The sequence below is a fragment of the Lolium rigidum genome, chromosome 6, assembly GCF_022539505.1.
Source record: "Lolium rigidum isolate FL_2022 chromosome 6, APGP_CSIRO_Lrig_0.1, whole genome shotgun sequence".
Classification (NCBI taxonomy): Eukaryota; Viridiplantae; Streptophyta; class Magnoliopsida; order Poales; family Poaceae; genus Lolium; species Lolium rigidum.
This window is the reverse complement of record NC_061513.1, coordinates 7621195-7640178: the sequence shown is the minus strand read 5'-3', so window position 1 is coordinate 7640178 and position 18984 is coordinate 7621195. Positions and strand designations below refer to the sequence as shown.

The window sequence follows — 18984 nt, the reverse complement described above, 5'->3', positions numbered from 1 at the left end:
GGTGAGTTGCGTGGAGAGCAAAAAACTTCTTTCTGTGGCGAATGGTCAATGTGCGCCACAGAAAGGCCACATTCTGTAGCGTATGTGTGTGGGGTGCCCCACAGAAACAAGACATTATGTGGCGCACGTAATTCTATGCGCCACAGAAATAGCGAGACCAATTATTGGGCCTGGCCGATGGTGGGACCCACCATATTTCTGTGGTGCATGTGTGTTTGGTGCGCCACAAAAATACGTTATTTATGTGGCGCATCCTTTCTGTGATTTATGTGGCGCACGCAAAACTGGTGCGCCACAGAATAGCATCCCACCTATAGCTAGTTTCCTACTAGTGACTTGGGGCCTCGTGTGCCCGAGGCCTTCTTCTTCCTCTTCTTCCTCACGCCGGCCATGTTAACCTCCACGAGATCATCTGCATCGTCCGCGGCACCCGCGTCCTCGTCGTCCTCTTCGTCGCCGCCCTCTCCGTCCTCGTCGTCATCGTCGTCCTCCACCCCCTCCTCCTCCTCCTCCTCCTCAGCATTGGCGCCCTCGAATTCAAGCGGCCCCCTGTGGCCAGTGAACGGGGCGCCGTCCGCACCGGGGCCTGGCTCGCGCTGGGGCACTTGGTCGTACGCTGGGGAGTAGAACACGGCGTTGGGATTGAAGCCGCCATGCTGCAGCGTATCCTAGTACCGCGGTGACAAGTTTGGCGTCACGCGCCTAGGAGTGGCATAGGGGTCGTCGTTGTAGAAGCCGGATGTCGACGGGAACAGCACTCCCGGAATGTACGCTGGCTCTGACGTACTCCATGGGCTCGCGTTGCTGGCCGCGATACACGCGGCCAGCGCATGCTGGTGCGCACGCGTCGTCACCGTCTTCTTCTCCAGCTGCGCCGCCCTCCGTCCCCTCCGCTCCGCCGTCAATAGCTTGCAGCACATGCAGTCTTGTTGCCCCTGATCATCGGTCCAGCCTTCCGGCTTCTTCTTTGCAGCCGGCGCCTTCGGCCCTTTCGTCTCATTGCCCGGCGGCTTGGTGGCCGCTTGCTTGGCCATTTTTTTGGGGGGCATGTCAGCGGCGCCATGGATGGGGAGAGGGTGGCGGAAGCGGGAGGGACAGAGTAGCGACGGTGGGAGGGAGAAATGAATCGGCGGGATAGGCGGTGAAATCTGTTAGGAGGGCAGAAATGCACGGCGGGAGAGGAGCGATGTGGCAGGAGAGGCGCGATTTTGCGAGAGAGGGTCAAATTTTTATGTGTCGCTGACGCGTCGGACCCGCGTCTCCTAGCCTCGCTTTTCGTTGTGTTCGACGCGCCCGGAGCGTCACCTCTTTTCATTGTGTTCGACGCGCCCGGAGCGTCACCTTTGTAGCAGGGATGGGCTCGGGGCACCGGACACCGTATGGATCGCGCCGGACGGAAAGAGCCTTTGGAGCGCGCGGCTAGAAACAAAATTTTATCAGATGCGCCCCAAATCCCTTTGGAGGGGAGGGAGATGCTCTAAGCAACCTGAAAGAAAACTTCCAATTTCTCAACGAAGAGGAAAGAAAACTTCCAATTTCTCAACGAAGAGTCCTAGAACGTACTAGATGCGCTACTGGCCGAGTTGTTCCTCTTCCTCCCCGCGAATCTGCAACAGTAGATGCAGAGCCCAAACTCCATACAAAAAATGGTTTGCTCCAAGTATATCTATCTTGACATAATACTCAACTTGACTTTGCACATTCGATGTCAACACATGAACTGGGGTCACTTACAGGATGCCCACCTTAATTTGAGGCAGGCATCAACTAGCTGGTTAGTGCAAGACAGTGCCGCTAATATAGGATCAAAACTCCAATCATATGCACATATATAATGATATTTACTACTATCCCACGCATCTCACATGAATCCTAGCTGGGTGAGGTCATCATCCGGGATCTCCAGGCCTCCGGAGAAGTCAAAGTCCTGCAGCGACTCATCCAGATCTTCTGTGAACCAAGCGCCGATGTCGTTGCCCTCCGGCACGTCCAGGATGTCCACCATCGGGTCCATCCCCGGCAGGTTGGCGTCCATAGGAGGTTCCTGGGGGGCGATAGGTGCGGTGTTCCTGATCGGCTGAGTAGGGTGGATAGGCTTTAGGCTCAGAGGGTTTGTCCGCTCCTGGGATTCGCGCGGGGATGGTGACGGGAAATTCAGCGGCGGCTCTGCAACTCTGCCAAGGACGTTCCCTGATGTCGATAGCTGCGCTAGCTTCTGCTTCGGTTTCATCTTGGTTTTGCGGTCATTCCTCCCGCTGCCTGAGGAGTTGCGGCCTGACTTGGAACTTGAATTCTTGGCGGACCCATCTCTGTCCCTGTCTCTTTCGCTCTTTTTTATCTTTGTACTACCTGCAAAAGGATCAGCACAGGTTGGAGTAACTCTTCAGCAAAGAGTTCAAATGAAATTATCATTTGCGATCCTAGTTCTCATGAACTAATTTACATGCCAAAAGTTGCCCAAGAAGCCTATAAATACCTTGGCTCAATGGGCTCCTGTCGAGCTTTGCATGCTTCGGCCTGTCTGCGGATCCTGGAGCACCACCTGCAGCACAACAAAGCAGATTTTATTGCAAGTTCTTACCAACACAATGTGCCAAATCAAGGTTTTGTTCGCCTTATCCACAGTTTTGTGTGCATTACCATCAGCTGCCTCACTCTTTGGCAAAGGTGCAGACAGCACACTCCAAAGGAAAGGCTCTCTGAAGCAGCTCTTCTCTGTTTCCTCAAATTTCTGACATCGGGCTAGCGTTCGCTTTGCAAAAGCCAACGCAAGCTGCTTTGCAGCCTTACTGGCCGCTTTACTGAGGCCACCCTTATGACTAGAACTACCCCGGCCACCCTGCAAAAAAGACCCAAGGTTAAAAAGGTTACTACTTGTATTTACACTAAACCTATGGGAAACAGGACACCCAAATAGTCCAATTCCTTAAATAGCACTAAGCAAAAGTAAGCGGTAATGGAACTACAAGAATATTTAGTTACCAGCAGTTTTTTGTATGCCCTCTCTACTAATTTGTTCATTGCTTGTTGCTCCAGACTCCTGCAAAACAAGCTTTTGGAATTAGATGCTGTAATGGCTTACACTCAGTTTTAAACAATATACTAGGTCATAGGTAGAACCATTAATACCTTTCCTCCATGTTTTTAGTATTTCGAATTGCCGTTTCTAGCTTATTTAATTGGCACTTCTTTTGATTCACCTAAAACAAGTAGAGAAACATGCATTTTGATTAGAAAAGCATATTCATTTCCTAGAAAATAGTGCACGCTACACAAGTACTCCATATAGGGAATATACCAAATTGAATGTTGAACAAAAATACACATCCAGGGAAATATTTTTCCATTCAACCATGCATTTTTTTTCTAGTTTCTAAAGCACTAAAACATGGCACGTCTTGCTTGCACACAGGTGTTTCAAACAAAACTGCTGAAAACCGAAGCCAAAAGAAAATAACTAACATAAAAATGAGGATATACATGGCAGACGCAGAACTAGTAGAGGTGGAGGGCGTAATTCACCTGGTATAATGCTTCCAAATGACAGACTATGTGGGATTGTTTCAAACTGACTCAAGTCAAATTACTCTTACAAAATTGTTTAGTTGACAAATGGGGACTAACCAAGCTATGCAAATAATTTTCCCTATTCAAATAGGCCAAAAACAGTGAATTCTCACTGGACCCAACTTATCCGTCAAACTCTCCTGAGTTGGTGAGAGATGCTATTTCACTAGTTTTGAGTACTGTCAATTTATCAGAAGAAAAAAACACCAACTTCTTTCAATATTGATAATTCCACCATAATAATATCATTAATCTCTCACTACTTAAGCTTGAAGCCTAGACCAAAAGTTCTAGAACAACTACTAATATGTATGCCAGTTTAGTATGACCTAATTGCCACAGTAACTTCATGTGAACTCTAGAGAAAACGAAATGATAATCCGTTAAATATTATATTACTATCCAACTATTTTCGAGTTTAACCAAAACTGAATAATCACCTGGTCAAAGAGTCTTTTCTGCAGCTCCAAAATAACTTTATTGATATCCTCATCCTCTCCCTCATCCAGCTCGGGCTGAAACAAGAACAAATATTGCCAGTAAGCAATGAGACATACGAAATCACAGGCAATGATTGAAAACAATGAGGTGGCCTATGATGCATCTGTTCCTGGAGAATCATGAAACTATGTTTGCAGCTGGTTCGCCCTAGAGGAGCACTCTCAGTACTGATTAGTCATCAACACCCAACGAACCACAGCCCCTCAAAATCTCAAATCCATGTCCTGTTTTCAGCCCAGATCACAGGCATACTTCCAAAATTGTGTGTTTTCTAGTTGATGAAGTTATTGCCATACACACTTATGTCATTAAAATAATGTATTTTTTTATCTCTTTTCAGTTCCTAAGAAACAAAAACAATCAAAAAAGGGAAAATACTGCAACCACACAAACATAAGATCTTGAATAGCGGAACCAGATCACTTAGAATCATATATGATCTAGATAATCATGTTTCACACTATTTAAGAAGATTGAGAAATACAGGCATATTAATTATGACTAACTACACAACAAAGAAATTAACCTTCAAACAAACAAGCTTATCATGAATAGAGTTTTTTTATTTCTCAGGAACCATACCATCTCTGGGAAAATGTCAATACTGTGCAACTCAACCAAAGTCCTGTCGTGCAAAGACATCTGTGCATACTGATATCCATATAGTGGTAAAGATAAATCTTTTCCAGGAGTTTGATACTGCTGTGAAATATGTGGCATGGATCCATGCAAAGAGCCATTTTCTGGGTACACTGTAACATTTATCCCATCTGATATATTCTCACTGAAAACTGAATTTTGACTATATGAACCCCTCAAATTGCTGGAAGCTGTGAAACCATTGGACATGCTGTTATATACTGAGTTACTGCTTGAATGCTTGAAATCAGAGCACATCCCAAAACTGGATTCTACTGCCGTAGCTCCAAATTCAACTGTGGCGGTAGGAGGAAGGAAGTCATTTGAGAACTCAAGAAGTATATCCCCTTGCACACCATTGGACTCAGAAAAATCATCGACATCTTCTACAATTAAAGCAGAGAGCAGTCTACTTGTCAGGGGAGCCATTTCTCCAAATATTCCTTGCCCCTGTGCCTTTTGCGATGCGGTGCTATGATTCTCGCCATTATAAGACAAAATGTCTACAGATTCTTTTGGTCCAATACCATTTGCTTCGCTTTGATCCAGCAACATGGAAGAATTAGACGCAGGCAGAACCTGGAAATACGTGAAACAAGGGTATCAAACACAGATCTTTGCAGTTCACGATACGCATATAATGGAATACAGAAGTTGAGGATTTATAAACATCTTCCATGATAAGGGTAGGAGAGTAGCGGAAGGGAAAGTACCATTGATGGTGGCCCATTATAGTTAGTTGATACTGTTAACTTATCATCATCGTGCATATTAGACATGCCCATCTCAAGCTCTTCCAAAAATGTAATCTGAAAGAGACTCCCGTAAGTGATGGTTCATTCCAACAAGACAATAGGTCCATTCTATGAACTTGTAAGGCAAATGAAGTCCAACCTGGTTTTTTAAGAATGATAAATCTTCAGAACGGATGAAAGTAAGCATTGGTTCGATCTTCTTCCAGAAAGGGCCAGTATATGCGCCAACTGCAGAAAAGAATAAGGATTCTATCAACCATGAAACATAAAATCACTCTTTGCAGCCCAATAAGATAACTATAATTGCGCACCAATAGCACCACGGGCAGCATTTGCAGCAGCTAGAAGTTCTTCTCTGTCATCTTCTGGTTCAACTACAAGAGATGGTTTAGCATCAAAATAAACTTCCAGAAAAAGAAACCAAAGATATTCTATTAAATTAAAATGTCTATGAGCAGACCTGTAATATCCATCGACCCACAATTCAGAATTTCTGGCTGTCGAGATGATGCTTTGCGGTCCGAACCTTTCTTAGTTGGAGGACGGCCTAACTTACTGCACCAAATTAAAAATCATAAGTTTGAGATGCAAAATAAAACAAACCCATTCAGATAGAATTCAGTCAGTAAGCACCTTTCATTCTGTTCAGATACAGGTCTTGCGCTCTTTACCAACTTTCTTGTTTCGCTGCTGTCCAACTTCTCTTTTGGTATGGATGACCCTTTAACATGCATAGTGCCTCTTCCGCTCCTCCCTTGACGACGAATGCTACCATCTTCAAGTTCTTCTTTCAACGGAATCCTGCTTTTCTTGGTCGAGAAAATTAAATCTGTTGCAACATGAGCTGAATTTATCCCCTCATTATCAAAGTCACCACTATTTGTGACTTTCTCCTTACTCCTGTGTTCGGTAGCAACAGACCCTTCGCTTTCTGACAGACAAGCTGGAGATGTAACATTATCCATTCTAGATACAGCTTGTGAATTATTGCTAGCTGCACCCCTTGGAAGTAAGAGGCCAGGCGTTTCTAAAGCTGGCCTAACTGCAACATCATTTGGCGATCCTTCAGATAGGAGGGGTTCATCAAAATTTGACACTGGGGATACAACGTTTGCTCTTCTTGATCGCGACATCTTCTGCGGACGTTGACCCACCCAAGCAACAGGAGGTGGAGAGGCACTTGCAGCCATAGGACGCTTGCGATTTGTGGTGCCTCCCAAGGGTGAGGCTTTATTTGTGCATGGTGCTTCTTCCCATTCATCCATTCCTCCGGCTGAGCGTAGCAAAGTAGATGATGAGTGAATGCCTACAAGAGAACTGGTTCGTGGTGCCCTGCATGCTTTACCCTTAGTCACAGGACTTAAGGTTCCAGGTTGCATATCCTCGGAAGTATGTGCCCTGGAATCACAATAGACACAAAACATCAGAAGGATGGCGCAGCGCATAACTATCTATACCTAATAATAAAGGGAGGATTGTTTCCTTGGTCCAACATTTTCGTTTCCGGTTTTACCCCTAGATATGGACAAGCCTTAGCGTCGGAAGCAATGCCCAATACGTCAACCAAAGCTGTACGTATCATGTTTCCATCACCCGTACGTATCAGGTCTCCAGCTCTTATATATACACGTCCAACACAAGGGTCCATCGACCAACGAGATCCGATCTAGATGAATTTTGGAAGGCCTAATTCTGTCCAGGACGATTCCTCCTCGAGAAAGAGGACGAACAGGCTTCAACCTTGGCTAGCCGGATGGTGGCGGAGAGTATGAAGGTGATTCCTTCAGTTCGCATCTGTAATTCTGTCCAGGAAGATTCCTCCTCGAGAAAGAGGACGAACAAGATTCAACCTTGGCTAGCCGGATGGTGGCGGAAGTATGAAGCACACAGGCAGAGATCAATTACAGACGGGTGGATTGCACGTCAGCTTCGCGTGCGCGGTGGACAAGACGCCTTGAGCCTGCCTACATCGATGCCATTGTCAAGGAGTACAACGCTCATGATCTGCTCGCCCGAGGAGAGCCCAGACCAAGAGGGTGGCTTGTCCATGCTCTTCGTTCTTCGCCAAGATGCAGCAGCAGCAGCCGACCAAGGCGGTACTGTTGCCGCGCTTGATGTGTATGTTGTGTTGTTCTGATTTGAAGCAAAGCCTAGCCGGAGCAGATGAATTTTTTTTGGATCTCATCTGAAACAAAGTTCTGGCCGGTGATCTGAGGAGACAATGGTGTTTATTTTTTGATTTGATCTGAACCAATGCCTATCCAGTATGCTAAAAGCCTAAAACGTATGTTTTTTCATGCCCTATGACTACAATGACGAGCAGATCATTTTTCGATTTGATGACGAGCACTACCGCTGCCACGAGGATGCCAGACGAGCAGGATCGGTCGACGGCGTGGGCCAGGGCGAGCTGCAGTTGTTCGCCTGAAACGATCTTGGCAGAGGAGTTATAGAAGGAGGAGTCCGCGAGATGACGCGTCTTGGAACCGATGCGTGGAAGGAACTCCCGGTGTCATTTGCTTCCTACAATCCTACCGCTTCTTCTGAATTTGGCCGCCGTCGTCGTCGCTCCGACCTCTTGCCATCGATTATGTCCTCTCTAGCACCGACGCCGGAGACCCCCTGTGGCGCGAACTCACGATCCTGCTACCCCGTGTCCCCCAGCTGCACGGACAATCGACTAGACATCACCAAAGCTTCCCTGTGCAGCTCCACCACCGAAGTTAGCTCTCCTCTCATATACCACCGAAGTATTTTAGATATCGAGAGGTGGATCAATTTATTGGCTATCAGGTTGGAGGAACAATCCAATATAGGCCATTGTTTAATGCTTTATAATCAAGCATGAACGTTGTGGAACCAATATATGAATAAGAGAGGGGATTTGGTGACTAGGTGTATACGTGAGCACCCTCTAGATGCCGCACGATCTGCTTTGAGATCCGGTTCTCGTCAGTTAGATCTGTTGCATTGACGCTGTCTTATCCATCGCTAAGCGTATTTGTCGTGGGCTGCGGGGCCTGCGTTTCAATGATTTGTAGCACCAATCATTAGCGAAAGCTTTGGCGGGGGAAATACGTGATTTGGAAGTGTTGTTAGTGCTGATGTGGTTTGCTAACTGTGACACGTGTCAACCAACGGATGCGTGCTCACGTATACACCCGGTCACCAGGCTTCTTTTGATATGAATAATCATGAGGCGTACAAAAAGATTGCATCACTTATCATTTGTTGCCATTTTCAGGACTCTTTCGGTTTAATGGGCTGGCATACAGTAACTTCTCATTGTTATAGGTTAGCAATAGATTGGCTTGCAAAATTAACAAACAGATATATTCTGTCAAACTAACCCACAACCTTTGTTTCTTTACATAGCTATGATTGTTTGGTTAAAAGAAAAAGATATATAATTTTTTTTGTATTTTGTGCTGAAGGTATGTTTTTTCGTTGAAAACATGAATATAAAGGGAAAGTACAAAAATAATCAAGATATGTTATTTTGATTTCTGGAAATTTTAATTATTGACCTAAATTTTCCATTTGCTAATCTATTTTATTCATGTGGTAGTAGATAAAGGATTATAGATGCTAGGCTTAGATAAAAAAAAAAGTGAAGAAGTCCAAGGTTTGCTTCAAATTATTGTCAGGCACATTTTATGTTCTATGGATGTCAACTTTTCTTCTTACTCGGGAAAGTTGATGCAATGTCAGAGGATAAAGCGTTGTGTAGCAACTACCTTTAAAATTATTGTTAATTGTTGTAGATGATTCCAAAGTTAAATTATCTTTGCTATTATATTATATTTGGTTTGACCGTGTGTTGATCATATCTGGGTGGTCTTGGGGCTTCTGTTCTTGTAGTTGAGATATTTTCCTTTTATACCAAGCTTTGAAGCTTAGTGATGAATCATTCTCTATCATCAAGAAAAAATAGAACATTTCACCAGTAGTGAAATTCTCCATAGCGTAAAAGAATATAATAAAAAATGAACCCGTAGCAACGCACGGGTTATTGTGCTAGTTACTACTCATATTGCAAAAGCAACCAAAAGACCTAATATCATGAACTATAGAGGTTCCAAACTAAATGTGCGCGAGCATTAATCAAGAGTACCAGCAGTCCAGCAGCACAAAGAGGTTTTAACCGGTCAAACCAGTGTGCTCATGTTATATAATGTCTTACTAAAATACTGACACAAGACTAGCAACACTTACTTGTTTCCTTTCACCAAAACCCGTTCTTTGTCTAGCCCAGCATGGCGCTCTCGTCTTTCATTTGGAAGAGAGGGGGAATCCATCTCCGTCTTCTGAAGATACCGTGAGCCAGAACTACTCTGCTGAGAACTGCCATCCATCTTGCTACCTCCAGATGCTCCAGCAGAAGGTCCATGTCTGTCATACAAAAATTAAAGGAGGGATAAGATAAGTACCCCTGAATGCTGACATGGCCTGACATGGTGATCCACCTTACAACAACAATCTGAGGCATACTAAACTCCATGCCTCATCTCCAAGTAATTAATTTGAAGCTTATGTGGAAAACCTATAAACAGATAACAAAGCCGATGACAGTGCACAAAGATTACCTAAATGGAAGAGCATCACTAGAACGTCCTCGTACTTCACTGCTTGATCTATGTTGAACTGATGGTTTAACATCTCGGTCTACATCACTGCCTCTATTGAGCATAGTTCCAACAGAACGCTTACGTTTCATTTTCTTCTCCCATCCTTCACCACCAGGAGCTAGGCCTCGTACTAATTTGTCTTCAGAAAACCCTGCTGTAGCATTGACATTTCTCACAGAAATTTTTTCCTTCTCCAAAGGCGGATTTTTCTCAGTGTCTACCAAAGGACCTTGCCTTGTGGAAACATTAACACGCCCTTCTAACTGAAATATACAGTTGTCATAGAGTTAAAACAAAAGAAATCGCTTAGCACTGGGAAGACATACAGAATAAGGATGAAGTATACTAATAATCAAAATACAGATAAACCAAACATGCACTTTTTTCTAAAAAATTGAGCAAGCCAAAAAAAACGTGGGGGCTTTAATTTCTTAATCACTGTGAAACAAAAAAAAAACTATCCGGAAAAAAACATGGTAAAAAAAATCTTTGCCCAGTATTGACACATCTGTAGCTAAGGGAACAGGTTCATTCAAGATTAATCAACCAGACAGTTCTGTTTGTACTCTGCGCAATGTTCTAATTCATGAGACTCAATACACAACAGCGATAGTTGGGCCTAAGTGCACAACTGCACAATTATCAACATCACAGAAGTTCAGAAGGATTCATGTAACAAAGATTTGTCATTTAAGATAAGAAGATCACTTGCACAACCTGTTGTTGCCACGTGATATGCACAGGCAAAGTGAATATGTCATGCCAACTAGCAGTTCACACCAATTCATATGGGTAGAGTAGTAAAAATTGTACCTCTGTTATATTCAAACACTACTCAAGTAGTAACTACAACAAGGAACCGCAAAGGCATACAAGCAAAACAGGATTGCTGTGAAGTAGCAGAAACACAAACCCGTGCATCTGCGGTGAGCGAGGAGCGGACACGCTTGCTCATGGTGGCGCTCTTAGCCCTCTCCTCGAGCCTCTGGACAGGCGCATCCCCGCTGTTCTGCGCCCCCATCCTGAGAGAACCCGACATGCTCCCCGAGGACCTCTCGGCGCTGCTCCTCTGCCGGCGCCGGGTGACGACGTTCTGGTACTTGTCCAGCTTCTGGAGGGAGTCGTGCATCGACTTGGCCCTGTCCCTGCACCTCATTTCGGAACCAGTGAGTCCACGGAGCAATGCGGGCAGACGTTAGTGATGGATAGGTGCCGGGAGCAGCGTGTACTTGGCCCTGGCCGACGACTCGGCGACGGCCCCGCGGATCCGCCGGAGCTCCTCGGTGGCGGCGGGCGGGAGCGGCTTGAGCGCGAACGGCGGCTCCGCGGAGTCGGCGAGCGCCCGCCGCAGCTCGGCGGCGCGCGAGTGCTTGTGGTCGCCGACGGGGAGCGGGTCGAGCGGGAGGTACTGCGCGAGGGACGGCGGCTCCGTCGACGGCGCGCCCCTGGGCGTGCCCGCGGGGAAGCTGCCCCCGGAGATGGAGCTCCCTCCTCCTGCTCCCCCTCCCGACATGCCCTGCCTTCTCCTGCTGCTGCTGCTTCGGCCGGCGTCGTCAACCCCTCCGAGCTACGCTACATCAAGAAGGCATTAGGGATGGATTCCGCCGCCGCGCGCCCGCCGGCCGGTCGAGGGAGGCAATTGGGCGGGGGAGCGCGCGAAATTGGGCAGATTGGGGCGGGGGGTTGGGGGAATTTAGGGTGGCGCGGGGGAGGAAACCCTAGAAGTGGAGGTCGCCGGCGGCGAGCGCGCGTGTGGGGGGAGAAGTCGGCGTAAACGGGGAAGCGGGTGCAGGCTTGGGTCGGATTGCGGTTGCGGGTAGAGAGCCTTTTTAGGCACGAGGGCAAATTCTGACGCTTTGACCCATGGGTCAACTTCTTCCTTCGCTCTTGTTCCTGCCAATCATCATCATTTCTTCATTTTTACAGAAGTGTTTTGGAAGAGCAAAATGCGGCCAAAATTCTACAAAAACAGCTGTGTTTCTACTCATAAAAATCCAAGCAAATCTTTAGCTTCGGAGACTAATGGTCGTGTTAAATTTGACAAAGGAAGTCTGACCGTCGAGATCACGTTTGTTTGAAACAAAAGAAAACCCTGATATTTTTAAGGATAGGGTTTCCATGAAACATTTATGTTGGTTCAAGCAACGAAATGATTTTTGTAAATATAGAGTTTCCGTGAAATTTTTCCTACGATGCTGGTTGGAGCAACGTAATGGCTATACTATATATTCCTTTCAAGCCTAGGGAATGAGAGCTTCGGCTTCACCTCCAGCTATGCAATACTCAAATGGGATACAAGGAAAAGATTAAGCACACATGTATCATATGCAATAATATAGATACACAAACTAGTGTGGGTGATGTGTCCAATAACACCATAGGCAGCACGTGACATACTCTATGGACCGAGTTGTCCAATAACGACTTCTTATGACTCGCACGAAATTGTAGTTATTACCATAAATAAATAAAGCATTAGGATCAATGATGACACCGTTAGTCCCTAAATAGCAAACACACTCCCAACCATATCCATACTTTCACCTGGGATAAGCGTCGATCATGCAACTTACTACCACTTTCACCTTAATACCTTTATCAATTTTTACGAGACTTACATACCTAGGGAGTCCTACAACTAAGGCAAACAGATTAGAGACACCACAAGGATCTTGATTAACATAATCCACAATATCGCATAGATGAAATAGATGCACATATGTTTGCGAGGTTATAGGCCTCGGCTCGTAAGGACTACTCAAACGGAATTTTAGATCGACAAACATTATATTGTACATTTTCAATATATGAATAGAGAATAGTCATACAATGTTGCCAGGGACTCATTAATAATACAAGTGTGGGGATGAAAGGGAACGGTGATCGCGGCGGCGGATGCCGCATAAGTTGATGGCAGCAGCGAAGCTTCACTAGAGATGAAGCCAACAACATGTTGTATGATACATCGCAAATGTATCTATAATTTTTTATGCTCCATGCTTGTTAATTTATACTACCTCCATCCCAAGGCTTAAGGCCTATATTTCTTCAGAAAGTCAAACGAACTAAAATTTGACCGAACTTTTAGAAAAATTTATGAACAAATATGATATTTTATAGGTACCATATAAACATATATTTCATTATATATCTAATGATATTGATTTTGTACTCTTCATGTTAATGATTTTTGATAAAAACATAGCCAAACTTAACATAGTTCGACTTTCTGGAAAAAAAATATAGGCCTTAAGCCTTGGGATGGAGGTAGTATATGTTTCGATTGCATTTTGTTGCACTTTTATACATTTTTCGGCACTAACCTATTAACAAGATGCCACAGTGATAGTTCTCTGTTTTCTGTTGTTTTGTATTTCAGAAAAGTTGTACAGGAAATATTCTCGGAATTGGACGAAATAAAAGCCGAAGTCAATATTTTACCATAACGAAGTCAGAGTCCAGAGGGGGGGTCAAGAGGCGCCACGGGGCGGCTAGACCACCCCATGGCGCGGCCAAGGGTGAGCCCACGCCAAGGGGTGGTGTGGGCCCCCAGGCGGCCACCGGCCTCGCCCTTCCGCCTATTTATTCACGATCTCAAGAAAAACCTAAACACCGAGCCTTCATCCACGAAAAGTTCCGTCGCGGCCGCCATCGCGGACCCTAGCTCGGGAGGGTTACGAAGCTCTTCCGGTACCTGCTCGGGAGGGGAGATCATCACCGGAGGCCTCTACATGCCCGCATATAAAGTGATGTGTGAGTAGTTCATTCATGGACTATGAGTCCATAGCGATAGCTAGATGGTTGTCTTGTCCAATTTGTGAATCGTGTTTACATCTTGTGAGCTGCCTAACATGATCAAGATCATCTTTATGTAATGCAACATGTTGTGTTTCTTTGGGATCCGATGAATATTGAATACTATGTTGAGATCGATTATGTTTTGTCATATGTTATTTGTGATCTTGCATGCTCTCCGTTGCTAGTAGATACTCTGGCCAAGTAAATGTTTGTGACTCCAAGAGGGAGTACTTATGCTCGATAGTGGAAGAGTGAAAATAACTTCTAAGATTATAGATGTGTGCGGTGGCCCAGCATACCACTGCATGTTGTAGTATACAAGTCGTTAATATGATCTTCATGAAGGGACTTCTTCACAAATATCACATCCCTCGAGTGGTACAACAGAAACCTTGCGAGGTCAAACACTTGAGATTATATTATAATCATGGTCTTAACAAGTTGGTATTCTCACGAGTCCGATGAGAACACCCTAAGATACTACCAAAGACTTATTACAACTCAACATAAAGATTAAAGCTGAGCTCAACAACTTATTTAGGTAAGCTACTACGCTGCTCGGCTCTAAGATAACTAGGGTAAGATACTACTCCTCCGCCTCATTGTTGTCGGCTCCGTAGACTATCCCATAGTCTACGCCTTCCACTCCTCCGGACAGATCGGGTTCCTCGTAGACCAGCTCGTGATCTCCCTCTCGGTGCTCCGTCGGTGGCCTCCACTTCATTGCCACGGTCTAGCAAGGGTGTCGAAAGAAAGTGAGTACGAAGTACTCGGCAAGTTCAAAAGAGAAAATGTGTTTGATGCACTAGCTACGACCATTGATCGAGAAAATCTCGGAGTCAATGCATGTTTCGAAAACATTTCTTCAAAAGATCGATTTTATTACGAAAACTATGCCCGCCGGTCTTCACGGGTTGAATAGAACTTCACGGAGTTCCTTTCCTGCCGCGTTCGTAGTTCCCTTCCAGTAACGAGGAGTGACGGCCACAATTTGATACACTCTGCGGAGGTGCGTTACTTTTCCCATAAGAGTACTTATCCTTGATACCAACCGAGACGTGTTTCTCGTCCACACTTCCTTGGTGTGGGGTCAGGTGTAAGATCCAAACCAATCACTGTCTTCTCCGCGACCCTGCATATCCACCCTTTTGTCCATCCGTACACCCCCGGTAGACATCTCCCGATCATACGGCTTTACCCCCGGTGTACTACGGACAATCTCATAGACGGTAGAGCCTCTCATCCACACGTATGGGAATTTTAAAGAATTTCCCAACCTACTGCAGTGTTATCCCAACACCCAGCTAGACTCTATCAAGTCCGTTGATATGCAAGAGGGAAAAGATACAGTTGACTTCCCATAGTCATTATAGATCTCATGGTTAACGCGAATTGTACGGCGCTAGAATCACTAGACGTCATTGGTGATTAGTCCTAGATTAATAGAACCCTTGCAATGGAACCTCCACCATATCAACACATACCATGGTTCCATTGCCCACCACATAGTCATATTCATAATTGGAAAAGTAACATTTGATTTTCAATGCGGGAATGATAAGTATAGTACTTTTGCGGGTAAATTGATACAAAATAATCAAGATGACATGAGCAAGGGTGAACTTGCACTGGTGACTCGTGAGATAATGCAGTTCGATGTGTTGGATGGAACCAGAACCTCAGGTTCTGTAAAGAAGCATCATTGTCCAGTAAAGACAATGTTATAAGATCCAAATGATGTATTCATGGGTGTATTATTTCATGTTGAATCCCTTACCCTGATATGATTATTAAGATTTAGCTTAGAATTAAATATTTATGCCTTTGGCGATAATTTATAACTACTTTAAATCCTTTAAAATTGTTTTCTACAAAAGAAAAGGATTTAAAAGTAATAGAGTTTTCCTTTTGGAAAATATTTATTTCGAATAAAGAATTTGAAATAATAGAATTTTCCTCCTTTTTGGGAATAAAAGAAAATTGGATTTAATAGAATATCTTCCTTTTGGAAAATATTTTTCCTTAAAAGAAATGACTTGGAATAATAGAGTTTCTTTTGAAATATTTGATAAACAAACATTTGAATTTATTTGGAATTTTCCTTGATTTTTAAATCCAAGGAAAATTGTAAATTGTAAATTTAAAATTCCAAGTTCAAATTTAAATTCAAAATTTCAAAATTTGAAATTTTGTAGTAAATTATATTTCTTATTTTATTCTTGTTAAGAATAATTTCTTATTCATCAATCCTATTTTTCTTGGATTTTTAGAGGTATTTTTCATTATTTAATATTTGGTAGAATTTACAAATTAATTAAAAAAAGAAAAGGACTAAAATGCCCCTCTCTCGGCCTAGTTGGGCCAGCCCAAATAAACGGCCCATTTGGACAGCCCATCTAGGCCTGTCTAAAACGGTGCGGTGGGCATCGAACCGCTTCGGCCCACCCCCACTCTCTCACTCGTCTCTCTCGCGAAACCCTAACCCTACCGTGGCGATTCATGTGGCGACCGTGTTGTCACCATGGTAGCCGTCGTGCTCGAGCCGACTCCGGCCAAACTAGAGCACGCCGTTGGTCGCTATCGATGCGAGCGCGCGACGACGCATCTTCTCGTCCACGTAGATTCGACCATTTTTTCCTCGACAACTCGTGCGCGTGCGCGGCGCTCGCCGAGCAGCCGACGGATCCGTGGCGATCTCCATCTATCTGCTTCTCCTCGCCACTCCTGGGTGTTCGCCGCCTCCTGCGGTGGCGTGCGTGGCTCGGCACGGCTTGGCTACGGTCTAGCACCGCCGTGGGCTGGACGTGCCACCGTGCCACCATTCTTGTCTCCACGTTCTACGCCGGGTAATCCTTCATCTGCCCTCTTGCTACCTCTTCTACTCTCTCTCTACTCCTTCCTCTCATTCTCGATCCGTGCCTACTCGCCTCCCTAGCGTATGCTGCTGCTGTGCTTGTCATGCTTTCTGTGGTGATGTACTTGCTCACCTAAGCATACTGATGCCATGATCTAGCTTAATCATGCATACCGGTGCTTTAACTATGCATGTGTAGTTCTTCCTGGTACCTTGGACTCATATTATCCTATCTATTCATGCCCTGGTGCTATTGCTATGCTTACTAGCTCACTGTGCTAGGCCTATTCTATTTGTTCATGTCCTTGTGTTGTGCAAATTCTAGCTAATGGCCTTCTGTTGACCTAGGTTAGCACTACTAACACTTGTGGTGTCAGTGATGCTCACATATGCCCTGTGTATGCTTCAGTTGATCCAATTCTTGGATCACTTGCATGCATGTGATGCTCGCTATGCCCGATGCTTAATCTATTTGATCAATTTGATCAATCATATGCTAGTGGCTAATTACTTGGTTAAATCCTTGGCTATATGAATGGCTTGTGCTAGCTTCTGCTGTGACTTATACTTGCTAATGATGCTCAAGTGTCTATGTGTGTGATCGTTGTTGTTGTCCACAGCTCATTGGACATAATCCAATGGCTATGATGCAATGGTGCATGCTGATGTTGCCTCTCAATGATGCTATTGCATTATTCATGCATGGATTATTGTATCTGTGTACTTGGGTGGATTATTTATGGATAAACTTCTTATGCAGTGTTGATTAAATACATTGTTGTGCATGATTTGATATTTCCATGATCAATTTGGAAATAAATAAAGTCTGAATCCATTTACGGATGATGATGACTTATAATCTTGGTTAAATGGATGGATTTGTGGTTGATGTGACCACAGTAGCATTGCTACCTGCTTGGTTGTTCACACAGCTTGTCCAGTTCTTGTTGGCTACTTGTCTCTGCTTGCACAGTAGGGAATCATACATGTTATGAATGCCACTGTGCTTGCCTGTGAAGAAATCTAGGGTTTAACTGATGGTTTAGTGGCTAGGATCTCACTAGGTAGTTCTGGTAGCTTATAGTTCCTATAAATCCTCTACTCGGTGCTATATGTGCATTTATTCTTACTTTTTTGCACATATGTGCTATCCTTGATTATTTGCACATGAATAGTGTCTAGATGGGTTTTAGGCTCTAGGCTGCTCCCTTTTACTGCAGTGATCCTTGGACAACACCAAGTGATGATCACCCCATGAGCATCTGCTCATCTCATGCCTTGTGTCATGCAATATTTATGGATTGGATCCACTGGATCCTCTCCAGGTACTTGGTATACCTTATTCCAACTCCTAGATGGCTATGCTCAACTACTATTAAGCAGTTGCTTCGGATGATCTTGTTACCTACCCTGCTCCTCCTAGCTCCTGATGATCTTGTTTAAGTTCCCATGCCTTCTGTTGGGTTTTGTTTGGTTGATTTGGATGGATAAATGATTTTAGTGGTTGTTGGTGCTATTCTTGAGCAAGAACAGGATGAACTATGCACTATTTCTTGTTGGTTGCTGGTTTAATGATTATCCGAGTCGACATGTGACTTATTCCTGGATGTTCTACCCTTTTATACTGCCTCTTGGTTCACCATGGCTGTGACACACAAGTCTGGCATGGCTTGGTGACTAAGCCAGTCCTTGGCTTGTTGTTGGAAGCACAGCATCTCAATGAGCTGTGTGTTTCTTTGGTGAAACTTGAGCCCCTGTGTGGCTCAGGCTTGGTCTGCTGGAGCTTATCTTGGTTCTGTCCAGGTTTTGGACATTGCCAAGTGTACTAGACACTTGGTTTCGAACCCACTGTCTAGTTTCTCTCTTATTTAACCGCATGTCTAGTTTCTTCTCTTAATTGCGGGTTTCAAAGTTGGAAATGATCAAGGACAAATCCTTCCAATACATGTAGTTTAGGTTTTAGTATAGGATCAAACTTTTGTAATCTTCTTTTTATTTTATTTTATTTTATTATTCATCCAATTCTTGTAATTATAAATATTGTAAAGACAATGTATATGTGTGTATGTGATCAATAAAGCTCAAATTTTCCTTATGAGCTCATTTGTAAATGTATCAATTACTTATGAATTGTTTGTTTATAAATGTTGTGATTTGAAATATAAAGGGATTTGAATTATGATGTGTTTTGAATTATGAATTCATAATTCCTTTATATATTTTGTTTATCTATTACTTCTTT

General features: G+C 44.2%; 1 protein-coding gene across 1 annotated transcript; it reads right to left on the bottom strand.

The window, feature by feature from the left end:
• Window positions 1-1688: 1688 nt before the first annotated feature.
• LOC124662116 lies at window positions 1689-11603 on the bottom strand. The gene is made up of 16 exons (XM_047200000.1): window positions 11320-11603; window positions 11004-11235; window positions 10049-10353; window positions 9678-9854; window positions 6096-6860; window positions 5923-6017; window positions 5774-5836; window positions 5602-5690; window positions 5421-5516; window positions 4651-5286; window positions 4008-4082; window positions 3130-3200; window positions 2983-3040; window positions 2641-2839; window positions 2477-2542; window positions 1689-2349 (listed from the first exon to the last, which is right to left on the bottom strand). The coding sequence occupies exons 1-16, from the start codon at window positions 11601-11603 to the stop codon at window positions 1862-1864; spliced, it is 3699 nt and encodes a 1232-aa protein (XP_047055956.1). The 3' UTR covers window positions 1689-1861.
• Between the last annotated feature and the right edge of the window lie 7381 nt (window positions 11604-18984).